The sequence below is a fragment of the Callorhinchus milii genome, unplaced genomic scaffold (assembly GCF_018977255.1).
Source record: "Callorhinchus milii isolate IMCB2004 unplaced genomic scaffold, IMCB_Cmil_1.0 Scaffold10, whole genome shotgun sequence".
Lineage (NCBI taxonomy): Eukaryota > Metazoa > Chordata > Chondrichthyes > Chimaeriformes > Callorhinchidae > Callorhinchus > Callorhinchus milii.
In genome coordinates, this window is record NW_024704751.1 from 9330776 (window position 1) to 9351046 (window position 20271).

The 20271-nt window shown below is 44.1% G+C and overlaps 1 protein-coding gene across 1 annotated transcript in view; it reads right to left on the reverse strand.

Annotated features, from left to right (window-relative positions):
- ncor1 (nuclear receptor corepressor 1) overlaps nucleotides 1-20271 on the reverse strand; it is an 84901-nt gene that overhangs the window by 43646 nt on the left and 20984 nt on the right. The window contains exons 9-15 of the mRNA XM_007896473.2: nucleotides 18802-18868; nucleotides 18024-18196; nucleotides 15913-16003; nucleotides 15254-15432; nucleotides 14494-14548; nucleotides 10915-11016; nucleotides 1764-1897 (exon numbers count right to left, since the gene is read on the reverse strand). Coding sequence (XP_007894664.2) covers nucleotides 1764-1897; nucleotides 10915-11016; nucleotides 14494-14548; nucleotides 15254-15432; nucleotides 15913-16003; nucleotides 18024-18196; nucleotides 18802-18868 — 801 coding nt within the window. The remainder of the gene's footprint in view (nucleotides 1-1763; nucleotides 1898-10914; nucleotides 11017-14493; nucleotides 14549-15253; nucleotides 15433-15912; nucleotides 16004-18023; nucleotides 18197-18801; nucleotides 18869-20271) is intronic.

Genomic DNA, 20271 nt, shown 5'->3' on the forward strand with positions numbered 1-20271 from the left:
GTTCAGCCCTCATTTGCTCCACATATACATCAATGGCTTGGATTCACAGCCCCCGGTGTACATTAGCTACTGAGCAGTCAGAGGTGGCAGAAAAGGTCTTGCAAAGAGAGCTTGATAGGGTATGCACGTGGCCTGACCGATGACTGGCAAATGGAGCTCAATACAGTTAAAATACTGAAGACAAATGCACACCATAGACAGGACAGGATTTGCTGGGGAGAGGGTGGAATCTTGAAAGATTATTAAGGGTGTTACTTCACTTGTTGAACACAGTATTAAAACGGGGTGAGATAACAACAAATTACATGTGTATAGAAGGAGACGAGAAAAAAAAAACTTATCTTTGTTGCATGTTTGGAGCACAAAAGATGGAGAGAAACTTTCACACAAGCCTACAGATTCGCCCCTACATTTGCCTTCCACGCAACAGACTTTACATGTGGCCACATTTCAAGAAAAATGAACGCCAACTGTCTCTAACAGGCTATAAAAAGTTCAACAACTTCCACTCATCTATCACATGTTGTCAGTCGGATTCTTACCAAGTAAAACAAACTGCCTAGAATGTCCCATATCCTCGAGTTCTGTTTATATGGAACCCCAAGATCCTGTAAACAAAGAGATACTTCCTCTCTGAAGAAAAACATGGCGACGGGCAAAATTCCAGCAACTTGGACAACTAGAAGCCCAGACTCTTGGTCTGAACACACTGGAGGGGTATTAAAATCCTCTTAACTGAACAGCAAATTACATAAGAGCCTAACACACTATAGCCTCAAAAGAAAAGTTCAAGCAAATTCAGTGGGTTCACAGCTCGTGCTGAAATGCCTGGTATGTGTGCCTAAGTAAACGTGTTATAGTTTCCAGATATCTTAATTGGAATTTCATGAATTGGATTCTCTACCATATTAGGCATCAACAGGCTGCAATGGCTGGCATAGGAGCCCTTGGCAATGAACCCTGAGAGTTCAATCGTTGCAAAGAAGGTCAATTCATCAGCGAGGCCAACAAACAAAAGTTTCCAATTACTATTTAAAGTGGACCTTCCCTTGAATGTCACAAAACAACACACTATTCCAGCTTGCTCAAGAGCTATTGTCCTCCATGGCGGCGGCAATGAAGGGATGTGTCCCAGATAAATATCAGAATTAGTTTGGATACTGAGAGGTAACAGGAAAAAGCTAAGATCTCCCCAAAATCTTGGAGACTGATAAAACCATTCTGAACAGCTGCTAGCCTCCAATCTCAGTATCCTTTTGTTCTGAGATTAACCTTCATACATCCCCATTTGTCAAAACCATTTGTTTAGTCTTCGCACTGATAGGTAAACCTTGTCCACACTCCAGGCAGCTGCCATAACATTCTGCATCTCTGGGATACGTTTGCAGAAAGGATAGCAAGGGACGAGCACAATGAAACATTGGTAAATCAACCACACACGGTAAAGATAGGTAAACCTTTTCCTGGCTTCCACTTTGGATTCACCTACTAATCAGCAAGAGAATTTGACCAAACCAAATGGACTGTACGTTATGTGTTGCGATGGGTATGGATTCTGCTCTCTGCAGAAGTGCTTTTGTTATCAGAGAAAAGCACCGGTCAGTAGAGTTTGAGCTGGTGACGATGCTTGTCAATGCATTTGTTTCGCCTACAAAATACAGTCAATTCACTTTACAGTACATTCTGTGAAACGCTTTGAAACTTTTCGAAGACGTGATAAGGCGTTGTAAGGATTATTGCAAGGATTATTGTTACTTTCTTACCTTTGGGATTCCTCCTTATCATCTTTCTCCTCTTCGTCCTTTCTCTCGTCCTTTTCTTCCTTCTCTACTTTGTCAACCTTCTCTTCTTCTTTCTCGGTTTCTTTTTCTTCTTGTGAGGGACGAGAGATCTGTTGCTGTAAGAAAGGAAAATAACAGAGTTCTTAAAATGTTCTTTAACCTTAATTGGAGGTTCGAGGTTCGGAAGATTAGTCAACCTTTAAGCACTAAAACAGAGTGGATGTGGACTGATAGCATCAGAGCTAATTGACGTGGGTCAAAAATAAATAAATAGGTCACTCAATTCACCACTGTTTGTGGGACACTGCTGTGCGCAATTAGCTGCTGGGTTTCGCCCAAAAAACATACGGTCTCAATTCACTTTAGAGTAGATTCTGTGAAGCGTTGTGAGACGTCTCGAAGACGTGATAAGGCGCAACGATTATTATTATTATTAATATATAGAACAAATACGATTTGAATGCTTTGCAGGGATCTCTCATGGCAACGATCCGCAACGTCTTGACTTTCATTCATTTGCACAGCACCATTTACACAAGATCTCTGAATGTCTTTGGCAAAGGGAGCTTCCTCTCAAGAACAATGGAAGAATGTCAGACAACTTTCCAGCAGTCTTAAAAGAGTTAGAATTACAGGAGGTTGGTCACCATGTGATGTAGTGCACACACACACCTTGGCATTGTTCCTGGGTGGAATTATAACTAGCTTCTCTGCAAACAGAATAAATTACCTACAATCATGTATGGATAAACACCAAATGAGCCAGAATGACACTCCCAAAACACAAGATTGAAGATTAAGCTGAAACTTGTCGAGTTATTGTTACTGTTCACTTGAGTCGTTAAAGCAGGTTGTTATAATAATACTTTCATTTGATATAGAGCCTCATCACGTCTTCTTGACGTTTCAAGGCGCTTCACAGAACATGCTGTAATAAAGTGAGTATTTTGTGGGTGAAACTCGCTCGATTTTGTGGGCAGCCAATTACGTGCAGCAGTGAGTGTCCCACAAACAGTCGTGGATTGAGTGAGCACATTTTGTTTTGAGGATTGTCAAAAATAAATTATTTGTGAAGCCCCAAGATTATCTGTTGCGTTAGCGTCCTATGTCAACCAATAAAGAATTATTTACCACTCACTCACCCATTTGCAGAATCAGAGCAGTTAGCAGATATGAAGGCGAGAGCATAAACTGAATGATTAGCTTTATTCTGGGCGAACAACACTAGCCTTTTCAATGAGGTTACTGGAGGAAAGGGCACAGCAAACTGACACGCATTCAGACTGAGAGTGCCTCAGAGCAGAGCATTACAGCATCGCAAATAATAAAAATCTCGAGGGAAGAATCGGGGAGGCAGAGAAAACACGAGCGAGTGCGAGAGAGATTCTCTCCCGAGAAAGCACCTCCTCAAAGCAAAGGCTAAATGATTAGCAACAACAGCTTGGAATATTCTAATTGGCTCCTTTTGATGTTTAAAGGTTATCAAGCCTAAAATAGGCCAGTGGATGGATTTCATCTAAATACAAATTGACAGCAAGTCTTTCCTGCCCAATCAGCTTCCACTTTGTTTAAATCCTACTGCACGACCACATTTTATTTCGACCCTTTCCTTCCTCCACACCTCCCTTCAAGTCGTGCCTGAAGACCTTGCTCTTCGACCGTGCTTGCGGTCATCTCCCACCTCCCCCAGCTCAGCAACTTGTTGTGTATGTTTGATATTTTTGCGACCCAAACTGTAGATCTATGAAAGTAATAATATTAATTCTTGCATTTGGTACAGCCTTTCGCTTCAAAGGGCAGAGAAAACACCATCCAGTCCATCAACAATCACAAACAGTTGAGTTGCCTGTTCAGAGACTGACCTGTTGTGAGAAAACCAAACATCATGTTGATGAGGACAAGCACCAAACCCAGAATTAGCTGTAAGTTTTGCTGCCCATTGTGCTCATAAACCCTCTGAGAAAAAGCTAACAATTAGTAATGTCTATACAGTCCAGGCTGACACTTCAATGCAGTGCTAAGGGTGTGCTGCATTGTCAGAAACGCAATTCAAGTGAGCCATTAAACCGAAGTCCTGTCTGTTGGTCAAGGTGGATGTTAAGATCTCACCCATGAGAATGAGAGACTTGGGCAAGTTACTGAAGGTGTAGGATGGTACGTGCAATGGACTCCAGCACGAGTCAACATCATCAGAGTGGATGAAGAGACAACAAAAACACACATGGAGTGTTGCAGTCTACAGGAGAATTGAATGAAGACGGGATAATAATAATCCTTGCATTTGTTACAGCGCCTTATCACATCTTCCAAGACGTCTCAAAGCGCTTCACAGGATATATTGTAAAGTGAATTGATTGCATGTTTTTGGGCGACATGCAGCAGCCAATATGAACCTTGACAAGGATCTGATCCACATCAATTAGCTCTGATGCTATCAGTCCACATACACTCAAATTTATAAAGGATATAAAGACAGAGTCGGGCGGAGGGAGGGAGTTCAAGAGGTTGAGGAGCAGTAACTAAAAATACACTTTGTCTCAATCAGTCCGACCATTAATAGTAGGACAGGCACATAGTTATTCACCCACTGATCTAGAGTCACCTATCTCAATCAACCTTGCCATCAAGAAGAATTTCACTCATTAGATTAACAGAACACCGGTCTAGAGAGAGCAACAGACGGACTTGTGGCTCATATCTGGTGCCCAATAGATTGGGAAGCTCTTAGTGTAGCCATGGGACTGAGCGGAGGTGAGATTTGTTTGTGCACTGAATGCTGGAGCCTGCCAGAGAAAACAGATGTTTGAACGTCCTTGGATAAGTTACCTGAGGGCAGTTTGGGTCTGTAAACACCATCCAGACTTTTCATTAATAAGCAAGGTTTTTCAACAAAACATTGGGCAGGAAATGCTCTTCATAAAATACAAACACGACAGTAAAGGCAGCTTAAGTTGGTGGACATTGTACTGCAGTTTACAGACTTCTTCCCACTTCTGACACCAATAATGTTTAATAATAATCCTTGCATTTAATATAGCGCCATGGAGTCCTGATTAGAGCACTCGTCTGACAAGTGAGAGAACTGGGTTCGATTCCCTGCAGGTCGAAACCTTGGGCAAGTTTCCATACTCCACACGCCTGATAATAATTCCTCAAGAAAAAAATAATGATTTGGTCACTCAATCCCCGACTGTTGGTGGGACACTGCTGCTGCGTTTTGCACACAAATATACAGTCAATTCACTTTATAGTATATTCTGTGAAGCGCTTTGAGACGTCTCGAAGACGTGATAAGGCACTATATCAAATGCAAGGATTATTATTATTATCATCACGGCTTCTAAACGTATCAAAGCACTTCACAGAGTATACTGTAAAGTGAATTAATTGTCGAAACAATGTGAAACCTGTTCCACAGTCGGGGATTGAGTGACCAAATTATTGTGATTATTTTTTTGAAGAGATTATTACTGCCAGAAAAGCAACCCACCAATCGACTAACAACCAGGTTCCTACTTACTGCTAGGTAAACAGAGACCTGAGGAGTAAGAAAATTTAGTTATGTTAAGCAGCAGGTAAAGAAATGTAAAGAATTGCTTCCTACATAGAGAGACCGATTGAATGATATTTTTTCAGCCACTTGTGAGTTTGGTTTCTTTTCAGGATGGAGAGCAGAGCTGTGGTTGTGACTGCAGGGAAACGGCTGAACCCTTTGAAGTGGGTACGAAGAGCTAACATTTACACCAGACTTGGCAATAAATTTGATCCAGTGCATCCGTCAGATCAAATAAAATCCATTCGGTGCTTATTACGTTGGTGTAGCAGTGCAGGACCTGCTTATTGGAAACCTTCCCTATAATAACAACAACAACTACTTGCATTTATATAGCGCGCCTCACACAGAGCGCGCCCCAGAGCACTGGGCGTTTGTGTCTGGAAAAGCAATCGCTGAGACCAACCAAATGCATCGCAGTCAGTGTCAGCCACAGGACTCGGGGTCGGGTTGGAGAAAAAGTACAGAAATGATCCTTCGATCCTTCCTTAAAGCAACAATTCAAAAATTACACGAAGTAACAATTAACTCTTTAACGTCATCTTAGGGCTCGAAAAGTTCCGGTATCCTTCTTCATCCCCGCACCACAATTATACAATAATCACATCAAAATACTAAGCACCGTAATGCTACAACAGCGTGAATACAAATACGCAATACTAGTGGAGAAGGTAACTTTGAAAAGTTGCGCGGGACCTGCAGTGAAGAGGTTAAAAGGAATAGATGGAAATAAAGCACATCTCACCCGCGCCCCCCTTTCTCCCAAGGGCCTGAGGACTCTTTCCTGATTGCAACAGCCTGATTTGTCGGTGATGGTTAAGGCAGAACTACCTCTCTTTAACAGAAGAAGTCCAACTGTGGAAACTTCCCCCTTTCCCAGTAAGCATTTCCGCTCTGTAGTCAGTTGATACCCAATCTGCCAGAGACTGCCATAAATACCAAAGGCTGCACATGACGGGGACAGACTTTGCTGCTGTTTACTTCAAGGGATCGCCAGGGTCGAGGCACAGTACTTGGGGATTAAATGTCCACCAAACACTCAAAGTGTAGCACACGGCTGCACCCTGACCTGACCTTGATTTTCTGCTTTACGAGAAGCATTTCATCTGTTCACCCCCCCCCCCCCCCCCCGCCCCCCCCCACCCCCACTCCCTCCCTCCCTTCCTCCCTCAACTCAGTTCGGATCATCTTGCTCGGATAATATTCACTTAAATTAAAAACGGCTTAAACTGAAACTAATGCAGTAATTTGTTTGAACCGAGCACTCCTTTAACCGGCAGCTCGAGAGAGAGAGACAGAGAGAGAGAGAGAGAGCGAGAGAAAGCGAGAGAAAGAGAAAGAGAAAGACAGAGAGAAAGAAAGGAAGGAAGAAGCCGAGCAGGGAACGTACCTGAACATTCATCTGTTACTAAAAACCTCTTTGCCTTCCACCCCAACTGACCAGAGTGGGTGCCAGGCTGTCGCTTACCCTCTCCACGACAGAGACAGCCTGAGCCGGCAGAACGGCAGCAGCGTCACTGAGCTCCTCAGACCAGCTGCTCGACCCGTCACCGCACATATTCCAGGAAACTGTACCATCACAAACACAGACTCGCTCGGAGAAGCGTCTCCTATCTCACGTGCGCGCACTAATCTGCCAGGGTCAGACAAGGTAATCCCACACAGCACCGCATCATTGGTTGTTACTGCAGCACATCCAGTGGGTTGAGTGGATCACCGGGACTGAACCACTGCTCCACGAAACCTGGGGAGAGTGGGAGGCTGGGGGGTGGGGGGGGGGGGTGGGAGGCTGGGGGCTGGGGTGGGGGGGGGTGGGGAGAGTGGGAGGCTGGGGGTGGGGGGGGGGGGTGGGAGGCTGGGGGCTGGGGTGGGGGGGGGGAGAGGTGGGAGGCTGGGGGCTGGGGTGGGGGGGGGTGGGGAGAGTGGGAGGCTGGGGGTGGGGGGGGGGGGGGAGGCTGGGGGCTGGGGTGGGGGGAGGCTGGGGGCTGGGGTGGGGGGGGAGAGTGGGAGGCTGGGGGGTGGGGGGGGGTGGGAGGCTGGGGTGGGGGCTGGGGTGGGGGGGGGAGAGTGGGAGGCTGGGGGCTGGGGGGGGGGGGGGAGAGTGGGAGGCTGGGGGCTGGGGTGGTGGGGGCTGGGGTGGGGGGGGAGAGTGGGAGGCTGGGGGCTGGGGTGGGGGGGTGGGGACTGGGTGGGGGGGGGAGAGTGGGAGGCTGGGGTGGGGTGGGGGGGGAGAGTGGGAGGCTGGGGGCTGGGGGTGGGGAGAGTGGGAGGCTGGGGGCTGGGGGCTGGGGGGTGGAGGCTGGGGTGGGGGCTGGAGGGGGGCTGGGGATGGGGTGGGGGTGGGGGTGGGGGGGCTGGAGGCTGGGGTGGGGGAGCTGGAGGCTGGGCTGGGGTGGGGGCTGGGGTGGGGGCTGGGGTGGGGGGGCTGGAGGGGGGGCTGGAGGGGGGGCTGGGGCTGGGGTGGGGGTGGGGGGTGGGGGGGGCTGGAGGCTGGGGTGGGGGGTGGGGGCTGGGGGGCTGGAGGCTGGGGTGGGGGGGGGGGGTGGGGGGGGGGGTGGGGGCTGGGGGGGTGGGGGCAGGGGGTGGAGCAAAAGTCAGGGCAGGCAACACACCCAAAACCTAATCCTTATTGAAAAACAGCGCTGTTATCACCCCGTTCAGACTCATTATCTGCACAGACTGTAATCTGATGGTGCCGAGGCAGTACGGACTCTGGAATCTCTCTCAGAAGTCGCTGCCAAATGGGCCAAATGCAACGTTTCTGTTTTTAAGCTCGTCTGGTTGTTATAATGTTGGGAGGAGATTACAGCCGCAATGTAAAAGCCTTAATTTACGTGTGCGCTGCTTTAACCATTCAAAGACTGCCCTGTGCCTCCTGAAGCGATTTTTGTTTTCAACGTATGGCTTGCTGGGTTTAACAAAGAGGTGAAATGAAAAGTAAAACCCTGCAAAAGCCTATACAAATTGAGATCTTTCTAGCAAAGTAAAGACAGGTAATTCTCCTGACAGATGTTGGAGGAGGTCTTGGATCAACTCTGCAACTTCCCAAGTCCCAGGAAGCTTATCAGCGCCTTGCGACATCTCCCAACATGAAAGGCACTATATATAAATGCAATTTGTTGCTACAATCGTAACCAAAAAATAATAATAATTTGGTCACTTAATCCACCGTTGGTGGGACGCTACTGTGTGCAATTGGCTGCCACATTTCACCCACAAAACATAAACTTTTGCAGTATATTCTGTGAAGCGCCTTGAGACATCTAGAAGACATGATAAGACTTGGCTGCCGCGTTTTGCCCACAAATAGTCAATTAATTTTACAGTCTATTCTGTGAAGCGCTTCGAGACGTCTAGAAGACGTGAAAAGCGCTGTATCAAATGCAAGTATTCTTATTATTCTTATTATCATACTTGGTAATGATCTGACAGACACCAGGATCACAAGCGGAAGCGTCTATGGACTTTTGCACGTCATTCCCAGCTTTCCCAGCTCCTGTCAATTTCTGATGCTTTTCTCCGGTAACAGCAAAGAATAGAGAGCTACATCTATCTCAGAATTCCCAGCACTGAACTCTGGGGCAGCCCTAGCTACGTAAAGCTCTCTCACAGAAGAAGATAAAAACATGACAGAGGCTGCTCAGAAACCCCACTCCCAGAAGGGCTCTGAAGCCAGCCAAGGAGAGAAAAAATTCAGAAGGAATAAACAAATATGTAAGACGAATACATTAACAATACTTAGCTGATGATGAAATCGAGCTCCTACAGTGTTGCAAGAATGGCTTGGACAGCTGTCCCCGTGTCCTCTCAATGGGAAGTTCTTATTACCTAATAGTCTATATCAGGTGCTCCAACCATTTGGCTGCTAAAGGCTGGGGGGCAGCTTTGCGTAACACCCACGGGCCGCACAAGCAATATTGTTGTGTTTCCCTTCCAGAGACGCAACATAAAATCTACATCGCCCTCTTCACACCGGAAGGATGTCTTAAAACCTTCAACACTGCCACTGGGCACCTGAGCTAGGGTGGGAAGGGGAGGGGGAAAAGATGACCGAAAGCACGGTCAAAGAGTTAGGTCTTGCGTGTCTTGAAGGAGGGGAGGGAGCTCCTGGAAAGGAAAGTTAGGTTGGAGGCAAGTGCATAATCACAGGAGTAATCATGTTGCAACGTGTGCCAGGGAGGCTAAGTTCACTCTACAATCTCGAGAGTCTTACCTTCAAGCGTTTACTGCGGAGACTTGATTACAGTGTAACCCACCTTATTAGTTCATTCAGACTCAGGTGAATCGACTACTTTACTCTCACTAACAGGCTCCGCTTATAGACCAGTAACCATTTTGCGCACCCATCCTTTATGGTTCCATCCCACTGATTAGCCACAGGACACTGAGGGAAAGTCAGTTGGGGGCAACCGAAGAGAGTTGCATTTAGATTTCTCAGAAATAACACCGTCACCTTAAAAACCACAGACTGTGGTTGGCAGTTACATCATTATACTGTTCACCAGTAACTTTCCAGCAAAGTCAGTCTTAGCAGGACAGCTTTATGGTAACGTATGAAACCACAGATATGCAGGCACAGCAATTAACAAGGTGCATTCACACAGCCAACACCCGTGTCAGAACATTTCAACATTTTCCTCTTGCTCGAGAGTCAGGTTTGAGGCTTCACAAGTCCCAGCAGTGGCATATTGCTAGACAGCACGGTAATGTGGGCCTGCACTGGTTAAGCTCTACAAAACAGACATCACCCGTTTTCAAACCACTTGTAAATGTGATCGAATGGTGACAGGAAATATACACAGGATATGTCTAGAACAGATTTACTTCTCAATCTAAACTAGAGAGTTGCCAGTCTCTAAAACAGAAATTGACCAGAATCTTCACTTGGCTCCAACGTAACATACAAGGAAATAATAATAATCCTTGCATTTGACATTGCACCTTTTCACATCTTCGAGACGTCTCAAAGCACTTAAATAAGATCATAAAATAAAGTAAAACATATACTTAGTTGTGATCAGTGAGAAAACACCAGCAGAATTTAACAATTCACAACAATATATAACAGGACGCCCCTGTTTAATAAGGCACCATAGAGGGTTTGAACATTTCACACCAGGAGTCTGCTACATCAAATGCAAGGATTATTTTTATCTGAATCAGTTATCAAATCCATGAACAGCTCTTAATAATAATAATCCCGGCATTTGATACAACCCCTTATCACGTCTTCAAGACGTCTCAAAGCGCTTCACAGAATATACTGTTCAGTGAATTGACTGTATATTTTGTGGGTGAATTGCGGCAGCCAATGGTGCACAGCAGCGTCCCCACAAACGATGAGGGTTTGAGTGACCAAATTAATTATTATGATGATGAAGGGATTAACCTGGAGATCCGGTTTCTAAAGTCTGCTTTCTGAAGTTTTTGTCCATCTTTCCTGCTCGGGTCCAAATTCCTGACTGTCCAGCGCCTTGGGACATCCTCCCGACGTTAAAGCGGTGTGAAATGTAATTTTGTATTGTATATTTGCCTGCTACTTCCAGCTGATTACGTTCCTATAAAGTTCCAGTTGCTTACCGTGTTCCTGCCTCGGCGACGCCCGTAGTTCCTCCTTACAAGATTCTTGTAGTTCTCATTTTTCTTGGACAAGTAGTAATTCAGAACACAGTCTGCCACGCACTGGGGAAACAGAACAAAAAATAAATTAGGATATTAAACATGCTGTGCGCAATTGGCTGCCTCGTTTCAGCCACAAAACATAACAGTCAATTCACTTTACAGTATATTCTGTGAAGCGCTTTGAGACGTCTCAAAGACGTGATATATCAAATGCAAAGATTGTTATTATTATAATAACAAAAATTATTATTATAACAAAAGTCATTATTATTATATTAAACATATGACACAAACCAACTTTGTGTTTAATGCATTTGAAGGGGGGAAAAAAAATCATTTAGGCTCCTGTAGACGTACAGATTTCAAACACCCGCTGCGTAAAAAACACATTAACATAACTTGAATTTGATAGAGACATGACTGGTTTTCCACAGACGGCCACTTATCTTAACAGCTTCTCCAGTTTTAGCACTTTTAGCTGGGAGAAATCTTTCCTGACAGGGTCACTCCACGTAAACTTCCAAGCCCTCTGGGACGCTGTATAAACACAAGTTGTTGTTGCTCCATCCAGCCCATAGAGCACATACACTAACAATAATAGTGGCCAGGATTCCCCTCCTCGGCACTGCACATAGATCGCCCATTGTTGATCTCACACAGTGTAGTCCTTCCTGACCTTTCCTGTTAAATCTCCACTTACCAATAAATAAGCAGTCATCCAGAAAGGTGTGAAAACCACTGAACAAGGCCCTTTCAAGGTTTCGGCTGTTAGGAGCAGCCTTGTCGGTATGTGACTGCTCCCTGCAGCCACTGCTACATGCAATTCAACCAGTTCTTTGAAGGAGCCGAGAGATGGAAAGGATGCACTGAAGCAGAAAATGCTCACTCACGACAACTAAAAGCTCTGTGTCAGAGAAAGCAACTGTGAGGACCTTGGATGAAGCTGCCGGTTGAGTGAACAGCGAGAACCTTGATGTATCTGACACTCCCATCTGTAAAAAAATGCTCGACTGTCAGGAATCACCTGGTTATTAGTTGATTGGCAGATCGCTTTGCGGAGGTAATAATCCCCCCAATCCCTCAAAAAATGTGGTTGCTCAATCCACTACTGTTTGTGGCACATTGCTGTGCGTAGATTGGCTGCCACGTTTCGCCTACAAAATACAGTCAATTCTATAGATTTGAAGAATGACGCATTGAATATTTTTTGACATGAACATCAATATCTGGCCTAAAATTCAGTTACAACAAATTGTGATTAATTGGAATGCTTTTTCTCGTAACTTTAAAAAAAAATGACAATGGTATCGTTCACAAACCACCTTGTGAGACTTATGTAGCAAAAAAGCATGAATTAAGATTTCTAGTTCTTCCAATGACTATCGCTTTTAATATCAATTCAATGCTCACACTTGAGAGTAATTGCTTTTGAGGTACTGATTTTACAAACGTGAAAACGAGACAGAAAACCAAAGATTGTGGATTTTACGCAGACATAGGTAGAGTACAGAGTGAACTGTGTCCTTCAGTCTGATCTGTCTATACCTTTCGAGACCAACCAGTGCAGTGATGCAAAGCCAAGGTGTCTGAAAGCTTACTTTCTAAAGGCAAGAGAGAAACAAAAATCATTGTACTTCACGATGAATATTAATAATAAACCTTGCTTATGATATAGCACTTTAGCACGTCTTCGAGGCGTCTCAAAGCGCTTCACAGAATATATTGTAAAATGAATTGACTGTATATTTTTTCTTCTGTGACTTATGAAGAATAATTGATTAAAAAAANTAATAATTTGGTCACTCAATCCACAAAACACGGCAGCTAATTGCGCACAGCAGTGTCCCAAAAACAAGTCGTGAATTGAATGACCAAATTATTATTTTTAAAAACATGTTTTGATCAATCAGTTTTCATTAGTCACAAAAGAGGAAAAAAATTGAATTTTAAATATTTTTGGCAACCTCAATGCAGCATCAAACCAATACCATAAACCTATGAATCTCAGCAGGTACCTGCAGCGGGTAAAAATTATTTTAGTAAATCATTCATTGGAGGAATACATCAAAATTTCCTTAAGTCCCATGAAGTACTGCCAAACTACTGCATTCCACACCAATAAACCCACTCGCCTCATTGCTTCTTTTACTGCCTTACAAGTTGCCATCTCTCTGAAGAGTCAAATCAGGCGACTGCACTTAAAAACACAAATCACATTGCTGACTCCGTTCAACCTTTAAACCTTTCAGACAAGAGAAAGGTTACAAAGTGAGAGCTATTGAAGGCCCTCTCCTCAGTCAGTCATATTACAATAATAATCCTCGCCTTATCACGTCTTTCAGACGACTCAAAGCGCTTCACAGAATATACCGTAAAGTGAATTGACTGTATATTTTGTGGGCGAAATGCGGCTGCCAATTGCAGTGTCCGACAAACAGTCGTGGATTGAGTGACAAAATTATTATTTTTTTTTTGAAGGGATTATTACCTCCGGAAAAGCGATCCGCCAATCGACTAACAACCGGGTTCCTACTCACTTCTAGGTTAACAGAGGTGTTTGATGCAAGGAAACTTGCCTGAAGTTTCGCCCTGCCCAGGAACTGAACACAAGTCCTCTCGCTTGCAGAAGAGTGCTATAACCACTAAGCTACAAGATGCACACAAGCATTTATCAGTCCTTGCATAATATATGCCTGTAGTATGTGGAGATAATGGGGAAACTCAGTATTGATTTAGTGTGCAGTGACTCAGTTCTAACTGACTCTACACATTGGAGGAGGACAGGAGAGATACCAATGCTCAATTTCACTGGTGTTTCCCAGGAACTCGATTCAAAAGAGAAATTTCACCATCTCACCTTACTTTAGCACATGTCCAACACCCAGGTCACCTTCCTCACAGTGAGACAGTCACAAGGTGCAATCCAAACCCCAGCTTATACAGCTCGTTCGAGAAAGCTAATAAACAGGGCACTTAACAAGAGTCACAGCCTAACTGTTAATTGTCAACTTTGAACAGACTGGGACTCCTTCCAAGCTCAAACATAAAATAATGTTCAATTCAAAGACACTATTGTTTTGCTGTCTCCGGGCGAATGATCAAGATAAAACCGCAGAGCAGCCGATATGACGATCGGATGATGGACCAATTCAATTAGTTCCAGCAAATTGATCCCAGTTGTTTAAACATTTTGAAGGTCAATTTCCTATTTACTCCAGTTGGGACCACAGTGAAGCAGGGGAATTAAACCAAAAAAAGCAACACAGCATCAACAACAACTTGCATTTATACAGCGCCCTTCACTCTGGGGCAGCGTCTTGGAGCACTTAAAACAGTTGAATGCTGCATATTCACAGATAGACTGAAGGGCTTTGAAGGCGAGGACAAGGATCTTACAGCAGATTATAGAAAAAAACATTTTGAGAAGATTAGTGCAAATAACATGCGTGAGGAGTTCAAATAGTCTCCAAGCAAATCAGTTTAAAGATGTCTGTCTCCCTCCCCCCACCCGAGTAGTGACAATGTGAGATCCCTTACCTTTCTTTCCAGGTACGATGCAATTAAGCCGAAGTTTTTTGGGTGTTGTACAAACCTATTGGAACCGAAAAGCTCTCGTCAGTAACCAGGATAAATAGGCTCAAGGGTAAAAAGCATAATAAAATCAACCCAATGAAATCTTCCTTCAACTTGTTGCGATCCAAGTTATTCATTAACCTGTGGGCCACCAAGAGCACCCACCAAAGAAAAAGCAAGGAGATTTGTTTTCACCTCAAAAGATATCTTAATCTATCTGTAAAAATCTGTCACAGCAATTCAGTGCAACAAGGTAATACGAGAGTGTAAAAAAAAAGTCCAATCTGTTATCACAAGTGTACTGGACCCAAGGGCTCTTCCAAGGTCACAGGCAAACACTTTTATCTGGCACCTTTTGTCAGTCAAAGCACCAAGGATATTTAATCTGTAGCACTTTTTTGGATATGTTGTTATAATAATAATAAATGCTTCGATTACAGCATCTTATCAGGTTGCCAAAACATCTCAAAGCACATCACAGGATTTACTGTGCAGTGCTTGTGTAGTTGTGGAGTTCTGCACGAATGCCAGTCAATTTGCCTACCACAATGTCTTATTCGCTTTTAAATTGCATGACAGGCTTATACCACAGTGATATACACCTGTGCATCTCTGTCATCAATTCAGAAAGCTGACGACTTTGTGTAGATACGAGTGTAGAAAATGTATAACATTTATGTTCAAATACAAGAGACTCATTTCGATAGGACAAGAGTGCTCTTACTTCTCCTTGAAGATTTCCTTCTCATGCTCTGTCCAGACATTCATGAACTGCCGTTCTTTGTACACCTTCATGGGGTCTTCCATTAGGCCGTTCATGTTGAGAAACTTCACCCGTCGCTGTTCTGTGTCGTACATCATTGGAGGGATAACTGAGAGTTGCCTCATCTGCTTTTCATTGTTCTGCATTAAGAAACCACATAACCACATAAAGCCCAGAAGGCCACTTGGCCCATCACATCTCTGCGATACAGTCTCCGTTTAGCCCCATTCTCCTGCCTTTTCATCATATTAGTTCTTTCCAGACATTCTCTTAATTCCCTAAAAAGCGAGTATAAATTCTGCCTCAATTATAAGCATGATTTTTCAGGTAGAGAATTCCATATCCTAGCATCCCTCTGAGTGTTAAAAAAAAAAGACACTCTTGGGACACAACATGTCAAACGACTGCCAGGATGGTGGAAGGCGAACTAGATGGTCCTTGGTTTTCCTTTGCTTAGCAAATTCCCATGTTCTTATATTCTAACTGGTTTTAGCTGCTCCTGCCCAGTTGAGCTCAAACCCAGCCATCTTATACCAATCTGCTTTATCCTTTACTGCCTATTTTTAATGGTTAAGGAAGATATTAAAAGCTGCCTCACAGAGGTGGGGGGTGGGCCTTACCTCTTGCTCTGAAAGACCATCGATGATTTCAGATATTTCATGCTCACTTCTAGCAATAGTTGCTGGCAGGCCAGCTCCTCTTTGTCCGACCCTGGAAAGATAGGTCACGGGAGGATTTACTGCAAAAGAATCCTTGCACTGAGATTACATTACCGTACCATTTCACGCTCCGGATCCAGTCATCAGGTGTTGGGGAAAGAGCAAAAGCTGATTACAGATAGCCTCCAAACTGAATTCTTTTTAAAATACTCTTTCTGCCCCACCATCTATTTGAAATATTTTGGCGGCCTGTTCTTTCAGAACTTGGCACCTACTTTCAGTGCATGACTGAGGAAATGATGTAACAGCAACTGATGCACTGCTCTAGCCTCAAGCAGTGTCTATAACGGCAATCAACAAATAATGCAGCAGTGTGAAGCACAAACTCAAAACACCCGTCAGTCTGAGAACTGGGTGTTCTTTGAACCTCAAGATATTCAGAGGTCACACCAAGTCAAAGCAGGAAGTGTGTGATGATATAAAAAGAACAGACTTTGTATATATATGGGTTTTATAGGTAGACGTGTGGGTATAAACACATGCACTGGGTTTCAGCATCTTCAGAAAAAACCTTGGGATTTAAAAGACTTTGGAGGGGAAAAAAAAATCTTGCAGCAGCAAGTCACCCACTGATTTCCATCATAAGCACAGGTTCACCGCATGATCTCGAACCTAGTCTTGGCTTTAACCAAAAAAACACGAAAGATAGGTCAACAGTTCGGGTGTGACCCCCTTCACCAGATCTTGTTGTGAATCAAAGCGTTATCTTTAAACCTCAACCTATTTTTCTTTCTCAAAATATTTCTCTCATCTTTGCTGGCTTTGTTCCAGTTAGCGCCATTTCTCTCTCTTCATCTCTTGCTGAAGTACAGTTCGGGGAATGGAACGTGATGCAATATCTTCCCTGCTATAGCAACCATTCAGTCCCACATGGTGACAGCTTTATAAAGAGCTGCTTGTTCACCGTCCACACCAACAAGTTACATAACGTTCAAGCTCACCTGCACCAAAACAAAAAAAGCAGCACATTTTGGTACGAGAGTTGGTGAGTACTACTTATTCTACACGAACTTGAAAGCAATTGCCCAAACAGCAGGAAATAATAATGATAATAATAATAATCCTTGATTATTTGATGCAGCGCCTCACCACGTCTTCGAGTCGTCTCCAAGCGCTTCACAGGATATACTGTAAAGTGAATTGACTGCATATTTTGTGGGCGTACTTTCTGCCGTATCCCACCAGAGTGCATTAGTGAGCCATTCGATTTTAGAACTCAGTTTTTTTTTAAAAAATCTTTGAATTGGTTCTTATTGAAGCGTTTCAATCCACTCCACAGATCAAAAGGCATCTCGCAGCTAACCCCAAAGGCAGTGTCCCAGCAATAGCAGCCTATCAGCCCCTTTCAGATGCTTTTTTAAAAAAAATTGCAGCTTTTTTTTTAAAAAACACACAAAACAAATAATTGAAAAACAGCTTGCATTACACAGCGCCTCTCACGCAGGAGAGCGCTCGACAGTGGGGAGCACCTGGCCCCGAGCCGGAGGGGAGGTGACCGCAGACAAGGTTGAAGAGGAAGGTCTTCAAGCGCGATCAGAAAATGGGGAAGGAGAGGTCGAGGTGGAGGGATAGGAGAGAGTTCCAGAGTTTGGGGCGCAGTGGCGGAAAGCGCGGCTGCCGACAGTGGAACAGAGGGCACGAGGGACACGCAGGAAGCCGGAGCCAGTTGAGGGGAGGCAGCGGGCAGTGGGTTGGGAGTGCACAGGTCGGAGAGGTAGGGAGGTGCCAGGGCTTGAAGGGATCTGAAAACAAGTGAGAGGATCTGGAATTTCCAAATGAGAATGCCAAATTGGCAGCTATGCGCTCAAATATCTTCCCTCAGATCTACAGATATTTACGTGAGCTGTGCTGCCCCCTCTCAACCCTGACGTTAGAAACGTCTTCCTTATCCACTAGTAACAAAGAAAACGTTTCTTCTAAGAACAAAAAAAGTATTTATTCAGACAGCGTCTCCTTTGATATAGCAGGAGGATCACACTTTATGGGATTAGAAATCTAGTCCCCATCACTACCTTTGAAAGCGTTCCTGCTGTTCTCGCTGTTTGCGGATTTCGGGGAATTGCTTCTCATAATATTCCCGAGTTTTACTCTCCTTGGCTTTCCTTCGAGGATTGTTTTCTATTCTTTCGACCTTCTTTTCCCACGCCTCCATAAGCTGGTCATACCTCTGGCAGATTTTTTGTTCCTGGAAAAAGAAAAACATGCACCGAAAATGATGACGGATAAAAAAAAAAAATCTGATTGTTAACTTTGGCTCAGTTGGTATCTAGTTTGGTCACCCACGACTGTTTGGGACGCTGCTGTGCGCAATTGGCTACCACATTTCACCGATAATATACAGTCAATTCACTTTACAGTATATTTTGTGAAGCGCTTTGAGACGTCGAGAAGACATAATAAGGCGCTATATCAAATGCAAGGATGATTATTATTTACACTCGCACGCTTTGCCTCAATGGTCAGCTACCGTTAGTTCCTGATAAATGAGCAGCTCTCAAGAGTTTCATAAACATGAACAGTTCGATGAATCTCACAGATGGATTCGATGGATGTTTGTCTCACAGTTACCCTGCCGTGCTGGTAATGTTGCCCTCCCCGACTTTACGTTTAATAATAATCCTTGCATTTGATACGGCGCCTTATCACGTCATTGGGATGTCTCAAAGCGCTGCACAGGATATACTGTAAAGTGTAGTGACTGTGTGTTTTGTGGGAGAAACGCGGCAGCCGATCGCGCCCAGTGACGTCCCCACAAGCAGGGGTGCACGTTAGTAAAACAATGACACTCACCCTCTGTTTACGAGCATGGTTCCTCCTTTTGAAGAAAAGAATGAGTTTCTTCCGCATAACTTGATTCCTGAAATTACAAGAGAAACTGTGAGACCGTGAGGTAGGTGTCTGGATCATTCGCTCTTCGTACAACCAGTACTTGAAGCAAGCCAGTGTTTGCTGAGCGAAGGGAGCAACTGGATCATTGGGGTGAAGGAGGTCACAGGGTGGGAAAGAGACCATGGAAGAATAACAACATTACATTTGTATAGCGCCTTTCACGTCGGGAGGGCGTCCCAATATCATATATCCTGTGGTTACAGATATTCCACTAATCTTGATCCATTTAACTTTCCATATATTACAGACAGCTGGTACTGCTATAGGGCTGGGGCAGAGTCAAAGGTTTTCAATGGTGTCAAAATTTATGTTTCCGCAACATACATTGCTGCCAAAAGTCCAAGACAACACGCTCCAGATAGCTTTTCAAACAGGTCTTACCCCCATTTAAATGTTCCCTCAATTTATTTCAACGCAGGTTAACTTACTCCACACCCTGCAGTCAAACTTCATACACACAAGCACAAGTCTTTGAGACGTCTTAAAGCGCTTCACAAAGTACACTGCAAACTGATGGACTGTATATTTTGTGGGTGAAACGCAGCAGCCAATTTGCGCACAGCAGCGTCCCGCAGACAGTGGTGAATTGAGTGACCAAATTATTATTATTTATTTAGTTGAGGTTTTTTTTGGCTTAATATTTATTTTCTAAAGTTTAATCTGCTGAATTTGCTGAGACCGGGAGCCGACGTTAAGAATACTGTACACCTATCGTGACCTCGAGAGCAATTCTTCCTTCCCTCTTTCCCATCTCCTTCCCACTCGACACTGGATTTTCCAACATCAGTTCTTAAGTGTAACGTTTTCCAGCCAACTGACTGGCTGACCCTGTGTGGAGCACACTTTCACTGTAGGATGGTTTGGCTTCCTGACTCTTTACACACAGCGCTGAAAGAATTGCAGGAAACTTGCCGCCTCTTAAGTAAATCCTCGCCACAGGAAAAGGATGCGACATTGACTTTCCACTCACTCACTACAAGATCACTTTTATTCCAAAACATCCCCAGATTAATATTTGCGTGCAATTATTCGAATCGGCACATTCCAACCAACCCTCATAAATACCACTGACCTACTTTCACCATTCTGGGAAGCAACATCGTTAGCCTTTGAGGGCATTTGAATAGTATTGAACACATTTCTACAGTGATCTTTGATGTTAATTAAATGGGCTTTTTTTTAATTTGGATTTTTTTTTAAATTGTTATATAAAAAGTGTTCTCCAGTCTTTAAGAATTAAACAGGAGAATTTAAAGCTGTGAAACACAGAGCTCTGAGCAACCGAAGCACATAGCCTGAAGACGCTTAATAATAATAATAATCCTTGCATTCGATATGGCGCCTTATCACATCTTCGAGATGTCTCAAAGC